At 38.9% G+C, this 25974-nt stretch overlaps 2 protein-coding genes across 3 annotated transcripts; both read right to left on the reverse strand.

Annotated features, from left to right (window-relative positions):
* Positions 1–367: 367 nt before the first annotated feature.
* cax1 (cation/H+ exchanger protein 1) lies at positions 368–11756 on the reverse strand. Of its 2 annotated transcripts, none has more exons than XM_042511461.1 (20): positions 11661–11756; positions 9979–10134; positions 9671–9798; positions 8774–8882; positions 8555–8671; positions 8412–8473; positions 7796–7984; positions 7519–7704; positions 6458–6557; positions 5969–6110; positions 5138–5321; positions 4253–4352; positions 4041–4159; positions 3785–3822; positions 3538–3665; positions 3025–3158; positions 2744–2838; positions 1720–1798; positions 1525–1633; positions 368–465 (listed from the first exon to the last, which is right to left on the reverse strand). In XM_042511461.1, the coding sequence occupies exons 1-20, from the start codon at positions 11734–11736 to the stop codon at positions 392–394; spliced, it is 2325 nt and encodes a 774-aa protein (XP_042367395.1). In that variant the 5' UTR covers positions 11737–11756; the 3' UTR covers positions 368–391. The 2 variants fall into 2 exon arrangements, with proteins under 2 accessions (XP_042367395.1, XP_042367394.1); XM_042511460.1 differs by having other exon boundaries at positions 3415–3665.
* Positions 11757–12830: 1074 nt separating this feature from the next.
* Positions 12831–25353, reverse strand: smo (smoothened, frizzled class receptor). The gene is made up of 12 exons (XM_042511671.1): positions 24762–25353; positions 22445–22644; positions 22076–22285; positions 21796–21968; positions 21484–21703; positions 21259–21382; positions 21024–21116; positions 19802–19910; positions 19257–19442; positions 18493–18641; positions 16757–16891; positions 12831–15955 (listed from the first exon to the last, which is right to left on the reverse strand). Exons 1-12 carry the CDS (start codon positions 25006–25008, stop codon positions 15345–15347), a joined length of 2457 nt encoding a protein of 818 aa, XP_042367605.1. The 5' UTR covers positions 25009–25353; the 3' UTR covers positions 12831–15344.
* Between the last annotated feature and the right edge of the window lie 621 nt (positions 25354–25974).

A 25974-nucleotide genomic window follows, 5' to 3' on the forward strand; every position in this document is an offset into this window, starting at 1 on the left:
ATCGATTTGAAAATAGGAAATGATGTAGGTTGTGAAGCAATGCTTAAAAAAAGGGGTCTTATTCATACAATTCTTTAGAAATGTATACATTTATTATGACGTATCGGATCCAAATCAAATAGCAAATAGCAATTTACATTTGAATGCAAAAGCAAACAATCAAAGTCATAGCCCAAACTGGGAAAATGTTCAAGCTCACAAATGCAATTTCAGTATCAGATACTGAAAGAAACAGATATTCACTTACATCTGTAAAATTTCAATCTAAATCTTTTTTTCATCTTTTCTACCATTGAACCCACACCACTTGAAGATCAAATTTTCATGTTTCTTCTCTTTTCTTTTTTTTTTTTTTTGAATAGTGACCTTAGGATTTTTCTTGGCAAGCTGATCAACAGGAACGTGGAGAAGGAGCAAAGAAGTAAAGAGCCAAAAGGATGAGGTAGACCACCACTAATGCAGTGCCTGCAAACAAAACAGAGTTCATTATAATCTACTTGTTTATATAACCTTTAAAGGATCAATCAAACCCAAAATCCAAACTATATGTTTGCTCTTATCTGTAGTGCTATTTATCAGTTTTCATTGTGTTGGTGTAAGTTGCAGTTGGAACTAGATGGCTTGTGGTGGTCAAAGTGCCCAAAAAATGCATTTAAAAAAACTCAACAGCTATGTCAGTTTCCAGAGATCATGACCCGATTACTCAAGGTAATCCACAGACCCTGTTGTGAGCAGTTTCATGTGGGAACTATTTTCTGTCTACCCAACTACAAACACTAACTGTATTTACTGCGCAGAGGGGGATACACCGAACCATAGAGCGAGAGGCTCATGCTCATGACCGCGTGAGACGTAAACATCAATGATGCCCCCCTCGCCTGCTGCGCTATAACGTTAGCTAACTCACTGATGCTAGGAGAGCTAGCAGTGGATTTGTTTATTTATCTGCACATACACATGTATAGAAAAGACAAAAAAAAAAGACAAAAGTTTAAAGGAAGAGGTTAGAAGCCAAAAATGGCTTATGGAGATACCCCCCTTTTTAAATACTTATAATCATTCACAAAAAGAAAAAAGAATTTTGTTGTAAAAATTGTATAATTGATCAAAATTTAAAGACTAAACAGTTATAAAAAATTGTTAAAATGTACAAGAGCATGCTTCCTTCTGTGCAGTGATTCGGTTGGTGTGTGTGGTCCATTATGTATGAGAGAAGGCAGACATTTCTACAGATGATATATACAACACTCAGCAACCCACACCAAAAAAAAAAAATCAAGATTGATAGATAGCACTACATATAAGAGGAAAAATATATATATTTGATTTTGGGGGGAACACTCCCCTTTAACCTTTTTTGTTTTCTTAAAAACAGGAAATAGGCACACATCCTCTTAAATTCTACCTCATTAATTGGCGTGATTTAGAAGTTACATATAACTTATTTCTAATTTGCTTACATCTAATGTTCTGTTGGTTTCTGTGAATTAATGTCCATTTCTGATGTGAAGGAATTTAACTTACCCTGAAAGTAGTCACATTTTCCATCCATGAAAATGTAGTTGACCAGAATGACACTGAAGATGCTGGCCCAGAGATGAATATCACTGAACACAAGCACGAAGCCAACATCCTGTGAGGGGTTAAAAAAAATGGCTATGTCACGACTGAAACCACAGCATTATGTAAAAATAAAACGTTTCCAAACTGGGCACTTACATAGAAGGCATTGAAGAGGATGAGCAATGGAATCTGAATCATGCAAACCTGCACAGCAATGCAACTGCCCACCTCAAGGCTGTAGACAAAAAAGTTAAAAAGTGCAAATTAGACATTCAACTGTTACACATATTTTTTAATTTTCAAATTTGTGCATTAGATAGGGCTTGTAATGTGAAAAATAAATCAGGTGGGAACTTAAAACCATGCCACACTGCTATGTGAAACACTGCCGTATACACAACACTGTCTGCAATATTAAATACATTATTATCATAACTGCTGCTACTGAGCCTGAGCTACTAATCCTGTCTGAATATATACAGACATTCTTACACAAATGCTCTTTTTCATATAAGTATATAGTGCTCGTTTCATCCTCTCATATCCCATATCTCATTTCCTTTTTTCACACATTTATGCAATAAAAATATAAACTTATCATACTTATACTAACACTCCCCATTTTTATGAATGTATATAGTGCTGTATTATATATATATATATTTCTTTTTGTCATTCCATCTTATCTTTCTTGTTATTGTCAGTTTCTTATTTTCTCTTTATTCTTTCTAGTAATTTGCATTTTTATGGATTTATAAAGACAAGATTAGCATTCATCAACTATAAACACAAGCACATGAATAGAACCCTTCGAGTGTGAAAAACTACAACTAATAATAAATAATAAAATAACAAATATGAAAACAAGCAGATGAGTAAACAAATACATTTGTTATATAATTAAGATATTGGATAAAAGCATGCGCACACACACAGACAAATGTGGGGCGAATGGTTACACTTCAGTGTGTTTCTCATCCTTATTCACACACATTTACATCTAACATTTAAGACACACTTTTTTATCTTTATTTTTTTAATTATTTTAATATTTTCTGTTCATGTGCTTCGACTGCTGAGCCGTTTTCTTGTTCAGTATATTTCATTGCCTTGTTGACCCTGTGTTAACCTCCATGACTAATAAAGTAAACCTGAATACAATAGCACAGTGTTCTCGTACCTCAGGCTGATGTTGTTCTGCAGTGCAAACTGGATCCCGTTGACAATCTCAGGAAGCTCTGGCACCATGGCCAACACTGTGACCCCGATGAAGTACTGCATTGAAGTAGACAGTTAATTTCTTCTATAGCACTCTTTTTGCAAACCTCGAGTTGGATTTAGAGTATCAAAATGCAGTCCAGGCTGTGGATTTCAATTTAAACTGAAGGTTTCCATCTTTCTCTGTATGTGAGCTTGTCAAACATGATAAATGAAACTTTAAATCTAAAGTATTTTGAATACCTGGGAGATGGTGGAGTGGGTCAGCATGGGCTCGATGTTCTCCGTGCTGAGGTCGGCGCAGCAGGCCATTAATATTGTGGCAATTATCAGCACTGCCAGAGCCCTCCACCTGGACCAGTGGACTACATGATGACCTGTGGGTGATAGTCACACTATGAGCTTATTGAGGTTTATCATTTATGACTTACCTCACTGTTTGCAGGATGTTTTTCTCCGCTTTCACATCTATCTGACCATTTTCAAAGTCTTTAGGTATTAAGGTCCTTCACCCTTGCATGCTTTAGAGTCTTGGCATGCACAGGCAAAAATTTCCATACATGCACAAATATAGCAGCAAAAATCAGTGCTTTGAAATGTCACCCAAGAGATAAACATGCACACCAGACACACCTGCTCCAACGTGGGTGGTGGAAAAAATGCTGGCATTAATACACGTGTTGGCTGAGAAGAGATGGCCAGTGGTGACCTCACCAGAGGGGTGGTAGCTGCTGGTACCCTCTTGTGCGTACTGACCGTGTGCATGGCCCCCTTGACCATCACTGATATGGATATCGTAGATGTGGGAGTGGGTTTTCAGTGTGAAGATGAGGCCGATCAGGTACGCAGCAGGCAGCAGCACAGAAATTGTGTACACGAGGGGCCTGGAAACATTGTTTTCTAATCTTATTAATTAGTTAAAACCTTATTCAGTTGATTACAGTTGATAAACTGCTGTGTTATATACATATATATATATATATATATATACACCTGAACTTACTCAATCTGGGACAGGATGAACTGTGGGTCAGCTTGACTCTGTTTTAAGAAATAAATTAAGGCAAAAGGTAAAAATAAAACCATTTAAAAAGCGTTTTGATATCATCACGCTGTGGGGACTGGTAAATATTTAATCTTTTTAGTAGGGACATCGCCATTTCCAAGTTACAATAGTCAAAACTGGATTCTGAAAAGCATTTTCAAATGTCTGCAGAAAAAAGCATGAAGTCATGTGAAGGTTAAGTGAAGCAGCTCACCGTGTCGTAGTGACAGTCCTTGCAGATGAAGGGAACGCTGCCGTTTCCTGGAATGTTGGTGCAGCTTTCACACACCATATTACCGAAGGTCTTTGAGAAGAGGGTCGGAGCAAACACACCTCGGGACAAAATTACAACACAAGTTTTATGACAGTTAGTGGATGAAATGTTGTTTTAATTTGACCAGTTTAATGTGAAGTTGCCATACGTACCTCCAACCGATATGAAGAGCAGAGCCGAGCTCACGCCGGCTGAACGGCTGTTAAATCGCTGCTCTCTGTGTTTAATGCCTCCAATGATCATACAGATACCCTGTGCAGTCGACAAAACACACACAGCCAGCAAGAGGTTCAGAGGGTCATCATGCTACATGTTAGGGAAGCAGTGTTTAGGATTTAGGAGAATCTATATAGAAATGTAATATAACAACTTTGTTTTCTATATTGTAGTTCGAAAGGTTCTGTTTTTGGTTTCTTCATATCTGCATCTGAGGGGAGCTTACCTCCCTTGTTAACTCATTCTACAACATGCTTCATTCAAACTAGACAGAGGAAAATGAAACTCTTGGTTAGACTTAACTGTTCAAACAATCTCCATCTCAGGCTGAAATAACCCCTCAAATAATGGAGTTCGATGTTAGAATATTCTGGCTTGGATGCCGTTTTCCCTGCTGTCTTTCTCTCACACTATGCTTGTTGTGCAGTGGCTCTCACTCAGTCAGTCACACAGTTGATATATTCATCCAACTGCCTGACCATAGAGAGGGCCTTCTGCATTTTTTTTTAAATGATACCAGAAGGTCCCGCAGGTTCTCTGCACACTTGGAAAGGAGGGGTAATCAGTTAAGTTGCAATCTCAAATCTTTCTGCTAAATGCCACTAAATCATACAGACGGCACCTTAAAATCATAAATACGTACAATATTTAAGAAAGGGCAGACATCTCTATGTTAGATACCTCCAACACTCAGCAACTCACCAAAAAGATCTTGATTGATAAATAGCACTACAGGTAAGAGGAAGAATTATGTGATTCTGGGGTGACCTGTCCCTTTAACTGATATGTTTACAGCATGCGCTCGTTTCTCAGGTACTCACAGGTACGAACAGTATACATCCGAGCAAGGTCCCGGTGAGTGCTGCTTTAACGATCTCTTCATAACATTTGGTGCCAGCGCTGTGTCCCCGCAGCAGCGCTGTGATGTAGAACGTCATCTCTGTGATGGAGCCGAACGTCGCGTTGACCACCGCTCCCACTGCGAAGTTACTCTGTGCAGAGAGGCTGTGGGAAAATGCACAGTTACTGACAAACCATCCGTTCAATATAATGTACGTCAGACTTCACAGAATTGGGGAACTGAAATGTGCAATAGGTTTTTTTTTTAAGGTGCAGTATATCACTGTCTTAACTAAATAATTAAAATATGAAATATTCTTTTAACTCTTGAATGAAGGCTCTATTTAACATATTACACATATTGTATATATTTTTATTGTTCTTCTTACTCGTATATATCTGGTGAGCATTGGAGCATCACACACATATTTAATATTTTTAACTTCAAATACTAGTTTTATACATTGCATTGTAGCATAAAGGACAAAGTTTTATATTTTTTACAAACTTAACACACTCAGCACATTACACATATTCATAATTTTAAACATTCACATACTAGAGCTAATTGTTTATTATTAATGCATTTATATTTTACACACTATACACACACTCAGTACATTATACATATTTCTGTATTTTTTGAATATTTACATACAGGTGCTAATTGTTTTTAGTATTACTTGTTTTTCTATTTTTCACAAACTTTGTGCATGTACTTATTTTAACGTCCTATAATCCTCTTTGCTTGGCAGCAAAAATGCAAAAAAACAACAACAACGACAACAACAAAAAAAAAACACCCTGCGTACCTGGCTATACCCATGCCAATATAGTAGGACAGGGGGATGATGGAAGCGATGGCTGTGGTAAATTTGGTCTCCGTGCTGCAGAAATGGTGCTCTCGGTCAGTATAGCCGATAATGAGAGTGATGACGACCAGGGGAAGCAGGTCTGCAGGGAACATGGACTTAAGGAGAACAAATGGATGGACAGCAGACAGACCAGTACTGTATTGACCATTTACATCTACAGAACACAAGGTCACATTGCTAAAAATCAGGATTGAATCAGTATGATGCATATACATCACCTGAGAGAAACAGATGTCATTAAGTCTTAGCTTTTTTTTTAGACCAGAGGTGGCATTAAGACCACAAGTTTTTCCAGTCTCTTTACTGCACACGCAATGCACCATAAGTTTTGAGTACACAGAAAACCAGTATCTAATGGTGCCATAGCTGACCTCTAACAAGCCCCTTTCGACCATCAAGTTTGATCCAATGACCTAAAAAGGATACTGAGAGCGAAAATGTTGATTCCTTGGACAGTGTATTTGTAGTAATACATATTGAAGGCTCGATAACAGCATAAGACGACTTTGGTCTCGCACACAAATGTCTGCAAAAGAGAACATAAAACAAACCTTGAGTAACAAACAGTACACAAAAACCAAAAAACACCTCTCTGCTTCCCTCTCGTGGTATCTAGATCGAGAATTTCTAGAATTGTATCAGCAGCATGCAGCAATTTTCATATGGAGCTATTTTCTATTGTGGATTCTTAATTATAACTGTCCACAGTGTTAGAAGCAGATATCTCAAAAGATTTGAAACATGTCACATAACACTTAGGGAAACTAAGAAAAAGTAATAAAGATTGCACTAATTAGATTTGCCATTTTCGAGAGGTGGGATCAAGTCATAGTTTTGCAGGCTCTAAACTTTTGAGTCCTCAACAAGTCATATTGTTCTCTTCACAACATGTTATTTTATGCTTTTTAAAATGTATATTTATTTGAAAGAAAATAGTGCCGTCATTGTAATTTCCACGACAAAATGAATTTTGAATGTTTCTCTCCTGTCTTGTTGTATTTCAGATTTCTATAACTTCCTCTTCCTGAATTTGTAGGACATTTTCTGTGAGCCTTAAAGTGATAGTGTTTTCATGTTTTATGTCTTCATTTAGACATAAAAGTTAATTTAAGAAATTAAGGAAAATGAATTGATTCGTAGCACGCTTTTTTCAAGTCAAAAAGCTCAAGTCCAGTAAAAGTCACAAGTCAAGCTCAAGTCTTTCTTGCTTTTGTCAATCTGAGTCTAAAATCATAGAGTTTGTGATGTGATTCTGACCAGAGTCCAAGTCATGTGGCATTTTCACACTGTGAGCTAACATTCACATAAACATGTGTAGCAATTCAGTTAAATGCGACCATAGCATAAAAGGAGGTTATAAAAATCTTGTGGTTGGCGTTCTGACAGCCATGACCAGGACAGTGAAAGGAGGAAAATATCACACACATTCCTCGCCTCAACATATTTCTCTTGACGAACCACTGACACTTCAGGAAAAGATTGTGTACCTTTTCCAGTCTGTGAATCTGAACGTTGTCTGGTGCCATGAGGAGGACGATGGTCAGCGTGCGAGCGTTCATTTTGGCTACAGGTATAGTGAAGACCAGCAGCCAGGAGAGCACACAGGCAACAGAGTGGACCACAGCCAGGATGGGGTAACATAGCAACAACCAAATGTATGTGCTGATGTGACACTGCGGAGAAGCACAAGGATTCATTTACTCGTTATAAATAAAGTTTACTCATTTTTGACAGTGATGATGAAGGTGATTCTGACTTTCTTACCCAGTGATTTGAAGTCTTTCTGGCTGGTGGTTCTGGGACAGGGATCTCAACAGGGAGTGGGGAAGACACCAGAAGGGGTGCAGAGTCCTTGTCCCTGACAAGGTCCTTACTGTCTTCACTGTCCCTTTCTTCAGGAATGACCTCACACTTTGGAGGCTTTACAATGGATCTCTTAACTACGTCACTTGCCTGAAAACATGCAGAGATGACAACAGGAAATGATGAATAATAATTACTTGCTGGTACCATTTAGAGCACTGGTTTCCAACTGGTCCAGTCACTGGGTCCAGATTTCTCAGTCATTATTTCGGGATTCACACATTATAAATTACCACATATTCATTGTTATTTCACAAAATATAAGCAAAACATTGGCTAAAACACAAAGAAATAAAAGATACTGCAAGAATAAAAAGAAAGAGCACTTCAAAATAAAGTGTGTTTTTACAAATTTAACTTGCGGTCCATTCAGAATGGACCTGCAACCCATGTTTGGACCACAACCCACCAGTTGGGAACCACTGGTCTTGAGAAAGGCTACTTTCATAATCACACTCAAATATTGGATTCCCAAGAGCAAAAAGTTGAGACGTTAGGATACAACACGTCATATTACCCTTGCTATCGACTTCCCAAATGGCCAAATAAAGTACCGCGCCATCTTTAAACAAAGTTTTCCTGAAAAGAAAAACAAAACGGCATGATGTTCCACAATTCAGGGGACACTACAATACTCTGGATGGTTTACGGGATACATACCATAAGGGGCACAGATGATAGTTAGAAACATGACAGGACTAATGAGGAGGTAGATTAAAGAAATCCACCATCCAAATAAAAACACGTAGACTATGTTCCCAATGGTGAGCACTGAGCCTGAAAGAAAGGAGAAATCACAGAAACACGTTACTGCTTTTTTTTTTAGGTCCTGTTAAACATAAATGAGGTGCAAAGAAAGAAAAGAAGAAGAAAAAAGACCTCCTTGAGGCTTAACAATGCTAAGATCAGAGTGGAGCTCTTTGATGATGTCGGATCGGTCCTCGATGGGCTTCTCCGTTACATTGCCCTTCCATTTTCTGAAGCCAAACTGGGAAGAAAAAAAAAAAGCATAATTTTGGATTAAAAATAAGTCCCACAAAGCAATGTATTGTTCCCACATGAATTAGATTCTAAATAAATTCAATGCTAGTTGCCAACTCGCTGCCTCTATGCTAAAGAATGGTGTTTAAGTCATTACATAAACGACTAAATGCATAAATATGCCTATGAAATAAATAAATATTGCTATAATAATAATTTAAATTAAAAGCCTTGATGTACGATGGCGGAGGGATCACGGGGTTCACTAGTTCGCTAACTCTCGTACTGTTGCTTTGGTCTAAATCTTCAGTCTTAATCGGTCTGCTAACCTTGCATCAGTTTTGAAAACATAAAATGAAAATAAAAAGTGCCAAGGAATAAATGTAAAAGTAGAAAACAGAAGTCCTCAGAAATACAAAAATGTGGAATTAGAAAAGCATCATGAAATAAAAAGTAGTCCTTGAAAAACATAATTTTAAAAATTAAAAACACATTTTTATCCATTTCTTGAACTATATAAACTATGTTTATATTTACATTTATTCATATATTTATTGCCTTATTTATTGTTTTTCAGGAATGATTTAATTCCTCTATTTAGTTAGTTGATTTATTTAACATGAACTTAAATGGCATCCCACACTGTTCCCACATTTTGAGAAACCCTGAATATAATCAAACTAGGAAAGCAGTAACGTTCCCATACACATCTGCATTAATACATGCACCAAGCCTTTTTTTCAAATTATGGATTGAATAAAACACAAAGAAATGTATATCCCAGTCATGTCCCACCTTGTAGTTGTTGGCCTCCCTGTGTGCCTCCACCTCGTTCTCAGCTCTGATTGTTGTCTTTGTGGTGCCTTCATGCCAGCCCTCGTCTCCACAGCGAGACGGAGTTGATCGGGTGATGCCTTGTCCTCCTGTGCAGATCAAAACAGTGAGAAAACTTCCACAAGACAAAGAAACATCAACTGACTTCGCTTGTCTATACTGAAATATCAACAATATTCATGTCCAAAGTGTCATACAGAAACTTAGTTTTTCTTTTGTTTTTTTGCTACAGCCCAAAAATATGACTTTTGGGTCAGCAGCTCATTCACCTCTGTGGACCGCCAGGAAACATTTGGGTGTGTAGTGGCAGAAGTGGTGGTTAGAAGCATCAGGGGAGGGTGTCTCCGCAGCGCCTAGCTCTGGATGCTGGGGGCCAACACAGAGCCGTGGAAACCGGAGATGCTGTTCAGGATCTACAGAGTTCTCTGAAAGAGAAAATAAGAGTTATGGATTAAAGAAAGACACAGTACACCAAACAATAATTTGACATGACTTTTTTGCCAGTTCTGCTGAGAAAAGCTGATTTGTTTAAACACAAAGTCACCTCATTGATACCTGTTTTCCACCAAATTAGCTTTAGTTCTTGAACCAGTTTCATTCAGGACTTTTGAACCTTCATCCAGCAAACCAACCCACATTTCCACCAGTTTAAAGAGGAACCATTGCAATCAGTGTCATAAATGAAGGGCACTGCACAATAAACAATAGAAATAAAAGAAGTCAAGACTAGGGGTCAGTGATAAAATTAATCAATTAAAAAGAACTTTTACTTTTTTTTCATTCATTTTTTTAAAAAAATTCCCTGACTTTAGAAAAGAGTCGCTGGGAACTTGCTGTATATGATATTGAGTGCTTCAATTTTGATTAAACATTTGCAAAAGGAAAGTTTTGTGTTGGAGTTTCTTATATTGTTCCTGCTGGGAACTAATTTTTTGGGTTCTACACCAATTTCTTTTTGGTCAAAATGCTCAGAACGGTTCAAAATTTGGTACCTGAAGTGGAACAGAACCTGCAGGGGTATGACTGCATTAAAGGTGTCGAGGCTGACGGGGAGGACAAACGCCCTCAAGCCATGGAAATGTGTGTGACTAACAAAAACCTCCTGAGAGTCATGCAGAGCGTCCACTCTGTCAACTGCCGCCTGCCAAGACTGATCACATTATAAATGCATTGCAACGCATAGAGATAAGAAAGCTCTGTGGACTGTGCTTTGCTTTATAATTAAAATTTAAAAAGCATGCTGGTTATACTATATAGTCCATCTTATAATGCTCTGCTCCCTTCTTAACTCCTTGCACTGTCACTCTCCATGTTTAATAAAATATGTAAAGCAAAAGCTATTGATTTAATGGTGCAATTGATACATTTATGACTGACACATTTAGAAATAACATCTTTCAACTCCACAGAAAACTGATATCCACTTTCTGCTTGATGCAACTTTGGCAGAGAGCTAGAAAAACTTTATAACAACAGATTCAAGTTGTGGAAAGATGAGAAATGTAACTGTTGGCTGAGAAAAAGCTGCAAAGTTGTGACCACCACAAGGCAATCATAACTGAAGTAGAGGAAAGGTGTAGGCCTAAAAGGATGCTTCCAATATCGGACACAATCCTCTACCTGTTCAAAAAACGTGCACCAAAAGTGACCCCAGTGACGTTAAGCATTTTATAAAAGTACTCCAAACAATTCCTAGAAATATAAAACATTTCTATGGAGTTGACTGTCAAAAAAAAAAACCTCCTACAGGAAGTGTTTATAGCTCCCACAAAGTTTCGCTCAGGTTGGAGTTTGGCAGCACAGGTGAGGTTGATGAGCGCGCGTGAGTCAAACGTAAAAGAAGCAAAGAAATAAACACAAAATGCAAAGACAGCTCGTGAGAGCCAGAAGAAAAAGGGACAATGGAGGTGACAGAGAAAGCTCCAGCAGAAGCACATTAATTAGCTCTCACCTGCTGAATCAGTCGCGGATCTTCTCCGCAGGTTCTCCACATCTCCTGGCATCAGTGAAGACTTTTTGTTGGACATTTTGCCTGTTTACTCCCCACCTGTCGCTCCTGTGTGATTCACGCGCGCGTCGACGGTTCAACCTCTCTTTATGAAGTCGGCTGTGCGCGAGGGGCGGGGTGGAGGAGCAGGCAGGACTACAAAATCAAAGGAAAAAAAGGAAATCTTACTATTTTAATCAACTGATTTTTTTCTTAAGTGTTATTGTCTTTCTATGAATGCTTTTTAAAAAACAAACTTAAAAAAAAATTTAATTAATTTTTTATCGTTAAAGCCACAACGTGAGGGAATTGAAAATCAGTAACTTAAGCGCCCCTAGTGGTAAAGTCAATAAAGGCAGCGTGTCACTGCAGACAGTGTCAGATGTATATGTTTAGTGCATGGATACTCAACTTTCTTAACCTTTTCAAAATAATTGGAGGCCAGGGGGCAGTTAATAAACAAATATTAATAATATTTATATTCACATATAAATGGTTAGCTCAGACATCTATTGGGGGATTACAGGGAATCCTTCCCTTTCACTTCCATTTAATAAAAAAAAAAGCTGTAATTTGATTTTGATGAATTTATTTATGCACTCTGGCACCCTTTTTGCATTTAAAGTATAATGGTCAGTGAGCCATCTGCCATCCTATCGCGAGCTAGATCTGGCCAGAGTGCCGTAATGTAGTATTACTGATTTAATGCACTGCAAACTGTTACTAACAACATACCCGAAATATGAACAATGGCTTAATTTCATTCTGCATTTTCTTCTGAATCTATAGGATTATTATCTCAGACTAATGAGACATTGTTTGTTTTTTTTAAGATTATTATCTTAGAATAATAAATAATCAGCTCTTTTTTTCTGAATTAACAAGATAACGTCATCATTCGAGAAAAAACAAAAATGTACAAGATTATCATTTTATACATTCAGGAAAATAAGGCAAGTTTTTTTTCTCAAGGAAATACATTTTGCTGTTATGAGCTGTAAATGAATAAATAAATATGTATTTTTTAAAAAAATCAGTTATTTATTTTTCCCTATAGTTAGACGCCTTGCTCTGTAACTCCAATGCAAACTGGGGTTAGTGCAGCTGGAACAACATGGCAAACAATCACACAGAAAAGTGTAGGGTTACTTTTATTCACATATAAAAACAAAAATGATACAGCTGCACAGTCAAAGTGACAGTAATCTTTTTTTGACACAGTTGGGAGACTAAACACAGAAAGCAACACGAGGCCTGCTGGTGGGACCTAAATCTTCTTGACAGTTTACAAAAACAGAAATTATTATTTATCATTATTTTTAAGTCTCTTAATAATCTTTTAACATAAACTTTTTGGGTGGATATCAGCTATGCTCTATTTTTGTTGCCAAACTCTCTAAATTGTTGAATTTATTGCAGAATGGTAACTACTAAAAACATAAATAATTTCCTATCATACACGTCTCACATGAATAACTAGACACTTACATTAGACAAACTAATTAGCATCAGCTAAGCAGCGGCCTATCAGAGCATCTTTAATCCATATTGAGAGTAAAATGAAAACACTAGGTGAAATTTTGGTTACAGCACAAGTACAGTGACACCTTTTCATAGCATAGTTGACTCTTCCCTTTTTATTATCATATCAGCAGAGTAATCAAGTGATTTGATATATAAATCTGTACAAATAATACCCTTATTGAGAAATCTATAAACAACCTATATACAGTGCACACATGTAGAGAGACGATGAAAAATAAAAGCATTTAGGAAAAAAGTGACATCTATGTCCACTGCAGTCTAAAATACATCATACAAAGATTTTTAACTGGACTGAAGAAACACATATGAAGCTCAGTTTAGATTGAATATGTACAACGAAGTAACAAAAGTAGAAATACTGCTGTAAAAAAATAACACTTTCAAAGAGAAAAAAAATGTTCTGAAATACACAAGGAGAACTCACTGAGAAAAATGCATCTATTTTATTAATTTTAGGCTTTTTTTTCCAGGCAAAAAATAAGCTAATTGTTGGTTTATTGCATTGTATATACTTTAGCTTGGTAACTTTCTAACTAATAAAGGAGTAACTTAAAATACCCTCTGAAATCTTGTTTTTGCTGACCTCTAGTGGTTTAACTTTTCACCTTGCTGCAGTGATGTACAGGTGTACTTTAAGACTCAGTGACATCACTGGTGGGTGTGGTTACAGGTTAATCCCCATAGACCAAAAAATCCCAACTTTACAGCAGAAATAAACATGTTTACCACCTGGTACAAAAAGAAACAAAAAAATAATACATGTTTTGGTCTCTATGGCTAATTTCAACATTAAGGACAACTGCATGGGGGTTAATTTTTATACTACTCATCAGTTTAAATGTAATTAAGGGTTAAAGGTGTACATAATTAAGGTTGTTTGTTTAATGGTTTTATGCATGTTTTCTGCTGGCAAAATATAGCATTAGTGTGTTTTTAGTTCATAAAATATAATCATCACATTTTGGCTGCCTAAAAAAAGTCTTGTTCTGCATTGCACTAAAAAAACTTCAAAGGAATCGGATGTTTAATTTTTTAGTTTTTCAACCATAGAGGGCAGAAAAATCAACATTCAGCCTGATTTTAAGTTGCTCTTTAACTAAATCATGTCAAAATCACTCAACTGGTGACAATGAAACGTAGAGCAGAGAGGGAAAGAACATATGGGTTATTCTGTTAAAATGTGAAGTAAATAAGTACACAAAACAAATCTTTTAAACCATTTCTTTTAGTACTTCCTGGCTTTTCTTTAAGTCCCAGTGTGTGTCACAAATTTTTGCAGAAACTTCTCAAAGTCCATCCACTGAGAAACATACAGTAATTTCTGTAAGAATAACATTATTGGGCGAGGGAGATAATGGTTAGTACCTCAAGTTAATTGTACATAAAAACAAGTTATTAATAGCTAAATAGCGAAAAAAGAAGAGTGAGACAGAGTCTTAACACATTTAAACAATAACACAAAAGAAGACCTGGGTTAAACAGAACTTGCAAGCAGATCAAAGTTTTTTTTTTATTTTAAACCTCTATGGTCCTCTGTATGGGTCAGGTGTTGCTGCCCTGGGGCAGTATAAAATAATTATGTAACAAACTGTCCATCAGAGATTAAGAAAATAATTGATTTTTAAAAGTTTTACTGACTGCCTTCATCTTCAAATGTCCTTATTGGTAATTCCAAAACAAGTCAACTGTGTCAATTAGCAATTCATCCTTGACTTCCACAGCAACATTAAGAGTTGAAGGTCGGGCTGATATTAGCTAATGAATGTATAGCGCTGTCAGAGTAAAGATATCTGCTTCAAGCCACATAAAGTTTAGCTGCCTCATTGTCTTATCATCATGGAGTTGCCTTTGAAATTTAATTGGACACAAAGTACAAAAATATTTTTTTCATTAACTTATTCACAACATATTTTTTTCCACTTTATCCCTTTGTTTTTCAAAAAAGAAAAAAAGAAAAATGTAAGAAAAACTGACCAGCTTGGTTCCGTCTTGACCTCTGGGCACTGGGAAAAAGGCACACTTTAGTAAGAATGTTTAAAGTATCCAGCACTTTTTGTAGCTTACTGTCTGTGCACCACAAAGCAATATATTGGAGCTTCGCTCTTAGAAGTCAGAGTCAGCATCCATAAGCTCCGCCTCCATTAAATTGGTTCGGGAGTGAATGGGTCCGTAGCCAGCCCTTCGGCCTGTTGGTACCCGAGCCACGTGGGCCAACCTCTCTGACAGCCCGTCAGTGAGATCCATCTCTGCAGGGTAGCGTGAAGACCCACTGGGCTGCCAGGTGGAGGCTGAGGGGAGGCAGCGTGGGCCCAGACCCATATCCTCCGGGCGGTCGCTGAAATTTAGAGGGTTTGAGAGCAGGCTGCGCCCATAGTTGTCCCGACTGCTCTGGTATGGAGGGTAGGGACACCTCTCCTTGCAGGACAGAGGGTGGGAAGGTTGGAAATCTGGGTAGGACCCTGGCAGGACTTCCTCCTCCAGTTTCTGCTGTTCCTGCAGATTAGCGACCAAACTGGGGTGGCACGGCAGTTTGGGCAGGCGAGGCACTGAGCTGCGACCAAACTCACGCTGGCGATAAGGCTGGTGGTCCACAGCCTCCTCCACTGGACGCACCTCCTTCTTCCTCTTCTTCTTTTTCTTTTTCCTCTTTATCATCTCTGGGGAAATCTCAGCCTCGACCATCCACAGCCTGTTCCTCTCCTCTGGAGGGGGCACTATGGAGGGATAACAGAAAATAAAGTGGTGTTATTAACAGTTAAAGAAAAGTTAAAGACCAGAGACACCTTCACGTGGTTGTGTACCTCCGCAGGTCATTCAAGTTGCACTTAGTTTACATCCATGTCTGTGAAAACACATCTTCCCCCTGCTGCACTAAAGATCTAGAAGAACCAGCAAAGTTTCAAGGCGGGCACCCATGTTTTTTGAGTTATGGCCAAAAACATGATTTATGAGGTCACCTTGACCTTCACCCTTGACCTTCGACCACCAGATTATAATCAGTTCATTCTTGAGCCCTAAAATTGCTCATGGTGTTCTCAAGATATTGAGTTCACAAGAATAAGACAAATGCAAGGTCACCATGACCCTGACCTGTGACCACAGGAATCTCATCAGTTCATCATTGAATCCAAGTGAACACACACCAAATTTGGGGGGAAAAAAAAATCCCTCTAGGTTTTCTTGAGATGTCGGGTCCACAAGAATGAGACAAACAAGGCCACAAGGACCTTGAGATTTGACAACCAGAATCTAAACAGCTCATCGTTAAGTCAAAGTGGATGTTTGGGTCAAATCTGAAGAAATTCCCTCGAGGAGTTATGGGATATTGTGTTCACAAGAATGTGTCAGATGTACAGAGCACATCCTCCAAAAAAATAATGCCTCCTGCATCGGCTATCGCCAGAATTGAGGCATAAAAAGGAGAAAAGATGAAAAAAGATAAAGGACGATAAAAAGGTCAAGAGACAGAAGGAGTGGATAAGTGTAATATCAGAGTCATGGCGTCCTTTTCTCACCTGGTGTACCAGTCGGCGTGACTGAGATGTCCTGAGGCAGGATGGCTCCTCGCCTGGCCACCATCTTCGTCACATGCTGCGCCCACGCTGACGACATATCATTCGACGGCTCATTTAGCTCAAAATTGATTCCAGCTATATGAATGAAAAAAGACAAACCACAAACTTCATTTAGGGACAGCTGAGGACAGCTTTAAACCCAACATACACTTAATAGCTCCCCCGCGGTGCCTCTATAACTCTGAACAGCTCCAAGCTAAACAAGCATGGCGGCCGCAGCAGCCTCACGGCTTACACGAGCAGAGGAATGTGTCATGCAGTTCTTCGCTACAGACATAACAGTTGTCCCTGACTGCGTAGCCTCTGTGCCACAAAAAAGCAAATGGAAAATCGTCTCAAGCCAAATTTTGCAGAAAAAGAGCACATAGTGGTTCTTAACGTCAGCATACATGGCGCCATTTTTGACATCATATAACCGCAACACAATGGACATTGTTGGCATTTTGTTTGTGGTGCTCCCTGCACAGAAAAACTACATTTTAAAAGCTGAACAACAATGGCTCCTTTTAAAAACAATGTCCTGATTAAAACAGATTTGTACCATAGAAATAATATCAGAAAAAGAACAGGAAAACCAAATATACAGAATCTGCATGGATCCAAGCACAAGATGAAGATTTGCTTCACCAGAAACACAAAAAGATAGTACATTTTTGTATTTCTGGTGAAGAAACCACTTACTATCAATAATGTGCATACAATGACCATATGAATATGAGGTATGATCTCTACTGTTAATAATCCAAATCGGACACCTTGCAGTTTCAGTTATTCACCACAAGATGGAAGTGTGCAAACATCACCAGACGCGGCTTACAGTGTTTCAGTTTTCATCCCAGGAAGGGGACCATAATCGCAAACAATAATGCAAAGTTAAAGAAGTATTTCACTCCCGGAAAGATGATCTTTGCATTATACTTTGATGTCTATGTAGTAGTGAGACTCTAATACTTTTTAATTGCTGCCACATGAGTAAAAAAAAAAAAAAAAAAAAAAATGAGAAAAAGGGGCTACTACATTCTTTTGCTTAAGAGGAGGAAAACCTACAATAACCAGAAAGCACTGCACTCCACCAAAAAAGCTTCCACAGGTGGGTAATGTAATGTGTCCATTTTTCCACAGGTGGAATATGGGATTGAGAGAAAATAGGCAACACCGTAACGTAATCTTGGTTTATACTGGACCTCAGTTTTTTTCAGCCTCATTTACAATACAGGAAACAGTATGGCGCCCACTCTCTGTTCACAGATTCTCGTACTACAGCCAAATGGTGCACTACAATATGTTTCTGAAAACATTTCAAGTGAGAAATAGACAATACAGTGACAGAATCTTGGTATATATTTGATCAGATCTGCCTTGTTTTACTGTCTGATTTGAATTTGGTCACATTTGAGTAAGAAAGCGAGACAGAGAGAGAGAGAGCGAGGCGAGGGTCTCTCTCTCGATCTGCTTTTATACTTATTTGTGTCCGTGGCGGCGGACATACAAAATTGCAGAAGAACAATTTCTAGTTCAAGCTACAGCCCTAGAGCCAGCAAAAAAATAATTATACAGTAAAATAATCAGCAAAGCAACCCAGTCAACATTGTATGAAAAACTACTCTAATGTATCCTAACTTATCAGTTTCCTATCCTAACTTATTGTATCCTAAATTATTACTTTAATGACTCACCCACTGGTCCATCATGGGACACGGTGTGCATGCTGAAGGACAGCTCCTTCTCTGGGTCCTTATGGAGCTCTTTCCTCATTGCAAAGGCCTTGGCGATCATCTTGCTCTTTTTGATCCTCTTGGGTTCATTGTCACTACGGCCAATAATCCTGACACAGGAGCAGAAAACAGATTCAGACATAGAGACACTGACACTATCCGACGCTTTACAAAAACTGAGGTTCACACACTTAATGCCATCAGCAGCAATGAGACATTGGGCAAGTTGCAGATTTCCTTCACGTCTGATTTTACGTCACTCAGGACGAGACGGTCTTCAGGCTGAACCGAAAACAATAATTCCAAGCTTTTTTTTTTTCAAAGCTGCAAGGAAACTAATTCCTGAGAGTAAAATCCGAGTCACAGTGAGCCCTTGTGAGCGCTGTTACAAAACCAAGGATTAACAGTGAAAACTAAAACGCACACACAGGGGACACACAACACAATGCTGATTAAATGTGTGCCTCCACTCCTTTAAATTATCAGGGTGAATATCTACAACAGTTTGGGGGGGGAAGTCTGCTTGGTTAGAGCATTTTTGGGATTTTCCCACACTGTTATCATATCTTTAAATGGACATGGTCAGGCACGTTGCCATGATGTGCAGAGACTGATAGAGATATTAGAAAACAACAGACAAAAAACACAATCTTCAGAATCATAACCACAGAAAGCTGTTTTAAAAAAACCCCAAAAAAAACCCATTTCAGTCGATGTTTGCTTACTTGCACCAGGTCCGTTTCCAGATGAGGATGGTGGCTTTGGTCCAGACCCAGGTGCTCATAGCGATTCCCGTCCCAAACATGGAGAACAGGTTGATCTTCTCCACCATCAGGCTGGGCCGGTTCTTTATGGTGCATTCTGGGATCGGCTTGTTGGTCTGAGAGGCGATTGTCACGTTGGCTTCACACCTGTTAAAAACACCACAGATGATCAGTATATGTCTCGACCACGCCACATATGCGTCCCAAACCTTTTAGCCGTATGACTGAGGTACATTCAAACTCAAGATCTGGTGAATAAGAAAGTCTTTTACATGTCAGGGCAGGAGAGAGTGGTTTACATTTTTGAGGCTAAATTAATTCCGATCCAGCCAGTGTCAACACTGTGGGGAAATAGGGCTGCATTCACCGCTGTAAGCCGAGCGGTTGCGCAGCGGTTTTAGAGTCTCAGCAGCATCAGTTTGTGGATTTCTGTGTGGAGGGTTTGCAGGTGTGCAACAAATCACAGCCTTTCAGCCACCTAAAGAAGAAGGACAAGTAAAACGTACAGCACATATTCTCTGAAGCTCCTCTCCCATTCAGCCTGGTTGAAGAAGTCGTAGAAGTGACAGCCAAAGGTGATGAAAACAAAGCCAAAAGCGAGGAATCCAAATATACCTGACAAACAGAAAAAAAGTCACATGTGAGACACTCCATACAAAGATAAAAATACCCCAAAGAAGATAATTAAAAAATGCTATATGCATGGGTGGATTATGAGACAATGGGCCCCTGGGCACAGATATGTTTATGTCTGTTTGTAGTCATTTTGTGTCAATATGTGTTGTTTTTTATCTTTTCATAGTTATTCTGTGGGGTTTTTCTGCAGTTCATTTGCATTTTTTGTGATCATTTTGGGTCTCCTCCTGGTTGGTACAAGTTAATTTGAATAAACTTTGCAGGCCAGGGGGTGCCTCTGACACTTTCAGCCCTGGGCCTATGCTCTATAGGCCCCTTCAGTAATCCATCCATGGCATTATACTAATATGGAATACTGAGAAAAATCATTGCAAGAGGACAGCAGAAACTTCTAAATACTAGTTCAGCATGAGCATCCATCAAGTGTTCACATTCTCAGGCTAATTCACAAAAGGATTGCACAGCTTTCGTGGCCACTTAACCTGAAAGAATAAGACATAAAAAAGTGTTGTTTGCACGTATTTAAATCAGGTAATAGCCACACATTTGGCGCAAAATTGGCCACTTCTTGTGCAAATGAGCCTCATTGCAAACACAGTCCAATTCACAAAGATCAGCACTGATAGCCACACACAGTTTAAGTGAAATTATTTGCTTTTTATTAAGGGCTGTCCCCTGAAAGACGGAGGTTTGAATCATCAGTCAACCAAGAGACTGTAGACTCAGATTGACCACTGAAGGAAGCTGCGTAGGAGGAAAGGCTTTTCCCAGTCAAGCTTGAAGATAACGTTGAACTTCTAACTTTAATATGATGGATTTGCTATCCTTGGAAACACAAATTTGCTTAGCCCAGTGTCTTATGTGAATCAGAAATTGATATTGGGCAGACAGCGTTTGCAGCTGATGTGCAATCCATGGTGCTGTCAATGGCTGCAGTCCATTTTCTGTGAATTTCTCCATCTGTCTTTAATGTGCCCAATACCATGTTGCGAAAGACTCTTGAAACATTTTATTTAACACTTGGCTTTACCAACTCTGATTGTGACCAACAAATAAATGAAATAGCAACAGATGACAGAATAGAGAACATACCGAGTCTCAGCATCGTCTCGTTGATTTTGCTGGCCGCTTTCTCGCTCAGCAGTCCTGGATGGTTACTCTTGATGGAAAATAAAGTCATGACACCTAAAAAAAGAGAAATGTGCTGAATCAATTGTTGGTCAGTTAAGAAACAAAATGCTTGAAAGATTCGGATAGAAGAACTAAAACAGCCAAAGACTGAGCTTTTGGACTTTAATAGTGAAACATCACCAAACAACTTACTCACCCCGAATGAGGAAGTAGCCACCGACAACAAGCACCACTCCAATGGGAGCCAGCACAAACCCGGCACGGTATCTGTAGTTTTTGTAGCCCACGAAACAGATCCCACTCACTGAGTCTCCGTCCACCTGTGGGGCGACGCATGACACAACATATGAGATCTTTTCTCAAGACGGGCAAACATTTTCAGTCTCAGAGTGTCAGACTGTATGAACAGCTCTCTGCACACCTCAGCGATAGCCAGGATGGCCACAGTGAGGACGAAGGGGATGGACCAGGTGACCATGTGGAAGTAGGAGGTTCTGCCAGACAGCGGCTGGTGGGTGGTGCCCAGGGCCTTGAAGGACGTGTGCCAGGCATACGTCAGCATGACGAACCAAATCACGCCCGACATCAGGGAGTAATACACAATGATGAAGATGGTGACACAAGACAGTGTCTCTGAAGACCTGAAGAGAACGATCAAATGATTTTTAGACTCACAATTTCGAGATAAGAATGATCTGATTGGTTGAAAACATAGAGAGGGGAAATCACTTACGAGGGCTCTCCGAGTCGCATGGTGTTGTCACTCTTGCACACAATCTCTTCGCGCGCTCCATCCAGGAACTGTGCCAGCCAGCCGATACTGCCCACAAAGAAACAGGCGTTGATATAGAAGAGGATGACCGCGGGGTAGCGGTTGGAGTTTTTCCAGTCAGCAAGAAACGTTGCCTGAAACAAAGGACGTTTAGAAAGTCAGAGGAGGGTTGAAAACAGAAATATCAATGGAATATGAATGTTTCACCATAAAAGTTATTGGTACTGTAGTTATGTCTCACCAGGGTGAAGAAGGTGCAGAGGAGGGTGATGGTGCCGAAGTAAGCGATGTAGGCGTGCATGTCATTGTGCTCCTCCTCAGTGAACAGCGGGTTGTCACACTGGATGCCGCAGCCCTCCACGTCTTTGTACCAACTGGACTGAATGTCTGTCTTCACCAGCGGAGCTTCACACTGACCTGACATGTTGAATTTCAGCTTCTGCACCTCGTTCTGCACACAGAGGACACAAGAGGAAATTCAGCTTTTAATTTGACTTTAACGAACATACAGTGATATCTCAGTTTGTGCACCCTAACCTCTGACCTGCAGTGAAAAGAGACTTTCCCACAGGGGATCACTAAAGTATCATTACGTTACAACGAAGCATACCGAACAGCCCACAGGGAATTTGTCACATTTGAGGAAGTTGGGCCAGCCTCTCTCCTGGTCCACGATGCTACACGGTCGACGTGTGGCCAAACACAGGCTCTGGCTGGGCAGCTCGACTCGACCGTTCTCACATTTGGGCATGTAGACGGCACACAGCAGAGGCTGGATGACCGACCAACAGCGAGGAGCGTTACGAAGACCTGCCACAGAAAAACAGTCTTAAAAACATCCTGAAACAATCACATTAGACATGAGAGATGTTCAACAAGACATGGACTACATTAATCAGACTTAAAAGACTTATCAGTTCAGATTTGTCCTGGTGATGAAGTGTGATTTTGTGAAGTGTTTGGAATATGAAATAAGAAAAACTACAATGCATCTGTGAGGATTCCTGGACATTTTTCCAGGAACTGGCTAAAATTTGATAGAAACAGTCAAAAGCATATCTGAACCTCTAACGGAGCAAAAATAATGTGCCTTTGTATTTTATGATCCATCTTGATAAGGAATAGTATGCATAAAAATATCTCTTAAAAATGAACACAGTAAGCAGTATTGTTTTCATTGTAAAATAATCTGCCCATAATTTGCAGGATAATCACTTAATCATTTAGTCAAACAATGTCCAAAAAAAAAAAAGGAAGAAAAATGCAGATCACAATTCCCCAGAGCCCAAAATATACGACTTCCTCAATTTGCATCTTTTGTTCAACCAAAAGTCCAAAACTAATTTTTCTTTCATAAATAACAACGAAAATAAAGATGTATTCACATCTAAGAAGCTGGAACCAGAAAGTGTTTGGCATTCTGCTTTAAAAAATATGATTATTTTATATAAAAAAATGTTGCCAATTAGTATTCTTTCAATAAACTAATAGATTAATTGACTAATTGTTGCAGCTCCAAGTGAGAAATATAATTAATGATGCACTTGTCTCCCCCATCTGCTGTGAGTTACACAGAAGCCAGAATAAACCAACAACACAAATAAAGCTCTTCATCAAATTTGGGTTATTTGGGAGCTCTTCACGCCTGTGAGTCAGTGACCAGGGTCTGACAGCTCATTAGTGGGTGCTTATGAATGTGAAGCAGAATATTTAAAACCCTTTTATCAGTGACACTCTCCCATTGTTTGCTCGCTAACACCTATGAGAGGTTCCTTTTGTTACCTTTAAAGGCTTTTTAACCCTTTATTTCCTGTTCCCATCTTTGCCCTCACAGCCCATTGTCACACCAATTAACATCATTATCACCAGTGGTGGAATGTAACTAAGTACATTTACTCAAGTACTGTAGTTATGTACAGATCTGAGGTATTTGAGCATTTTCTTTTAAAGCCATTCTATATTTTTATTCCACATTTCAGAGGGAAATATCGTACCTTTTACTTCACTTATCTGACAGATTTAGTCGCTTTACCATTTAAGATTTTTGCATAAAAACAAAAAAAGCATGTAATAGCCCATAAAATATGATGTTTTGTTGGAAATTAAATTAACAGTTTATACAAATACAGCTGATGCAATGATACGATGATTAGTTAATTAGCCAGTTCACAGCAAACTGTTTTCCAACTATTTTGATAAACATTTTCCATATTTTATTGATGTTTATTTTTAGATTTTTCTGCATTGCATACTTTTAAGATTAAATGATTGGTGAATTAAACAGTAAGCTTACTGACAGAAAATCAATTTTCAAAATCAATCATTTTTTTTTAAATAAAGATCAAGTTTTTTTTTCTTCTTCTTTCTTTTCTGTTGCTGTTTGTTGTTTTGGGGTTTTTTTAGATTCTGAGCACTGGGTACTTTAACTTTCAATATTAGTTCATTTTCATGATTATACTTTTACTTCAGTGACATCTTTTACTTGTAACAGAGTATTTTTACTTAGGTAAAGAACTACTTCATAGGTCTTCCACACTACTGATTATCACATACAAACAACACAAACAATAATGAACATTGCTGTTCAGTATAATATATCCCACTTATTATTTACTTGTTTCTTTATTATTTATTTGCTACAAATTAAAAGCATAAAAGCCAAGCTCACGTTGCTATTCAATGTCAAAATGTAAGAGAATCTCCTGTGGTCGATTATAGAGAAATTATATCACTTTCAAAAGAAATAAGTCATGTTAATATTCATTATCATCCTATGATGGGTATTTACAGTGGACTACTATATCTTTGACATCCAATCTGCGGTTTTCTGTTTGGATTAGAGGATCAGCACTTCTCTTCTACAATCTAAAATCTACAAAATGAGATGGAGCATCTTTTAAACTTTACTTTGACTCATTAAATCTTACCAGACCACATGGTCAACTTCTCAAAAGCTTCTTCTTGGGTGCTGGAGTCCTCGGCCAGGATCAGAGAAGTGTGTGTGTAGGGTAAAGGCGATCCCAGACATGTGTTGTATTTCAGTGCCTCGCAGGTTGTTGTTTTCTTGCAGTTATCCTCAAATATGGTCCCGTTTGGAGACAACACCGCCCCGGCAGCCCAGACGCAAAGCATCCCGTAAAATCCAACAATGGGGCTCCGAGCCTGGGAAGACATCTTGGGAGGAACAGATTCAACCGTGCAAAAAAAATCTGATCACTATGAATTATTCAACTATCCTGTTTGAAAATGATCAAATTTTCTTTGGATTTCGAATGAGTTTCTAAACGCGGCATGGTGGAGAGAAATCTGCGGGGCGCTTCAAAGTTTTCTCGCAGTCCTCCCAAACTTTTTTATCCTGCACTTCTCGTCCGATCCCTGCTGGATCCTCCTGAAATCCTTCATTATCCAAAATCCAAACAGCTCCAAAAACCGTCCTCAACTCTAGAAAAAACACACCGTGAAGTTACAACCATATAAAGTATTGATTTGAAGCATTAAAAAAAGAAAACAAGCCGAGAAACAGAGGTGGCGCTTTCCCTCTCCCCCCCCTTCCAAAAAACTTGCCATGAAAAAGTCTGGATCTCTGTAATAGGATCTCCAGCTCAGATGCACCACCCCCTTTTCTCCGCAGCCCCCCTTTTTTATGCTGGCATAAAAATAAGATGATAAATTACTCTACATCTCTGTAGTGTCCCAAGAAGTGATTTTTCTCCCGGTGAGGTGTCTGATGAGGTGTTTCTGCGTTGCGCTCCTGAGTTGCAGCTCAGTGTGTTTTTTTGTCTCTGGTATGCACATGGTGGGTGAGAGCCAGAGCAACAAAACCTCCCCTCCCATCCCCCCTCTGCGAGTGCAAGAATGTGCCTTATGGCAGGCCTTCTCCAAAGTTTCTCAAGGACCCCCAAAACAACACTGACCCCCGTTTGACAGGTTTCTCTCATGTTTTTGCACAATCACACAACTGAAGGTTATTAATGTCATCATGAGTGTCAGGGCAAGTTTATTTATAAAGTACATTTTAGCAACAGGGGGATTCAATGTGCTTTACATCAATCATCAAAAGACAAAGTGAAAAAGAAACAGATTATGAAATGACATTTAAACACAACTTAAAGGGCATGAAGCTGAAATCACATGTTCAAG

The sequence above is a fragment of the Plectropomus leopardus genome, chromosome 22, assembly GCF_008729295.1.
Source record: "Plectropomus leopardus isolate mb chromosome 22, YSFRI_Pleo_2.0, whole genome shotgun sequence".
Lineage (NCBI taxonomy): Eukaryota > Metazoa > Chordata > Actinopteri > Perciformes > Serranidae > Plectropomus > Plectropomus leopardus.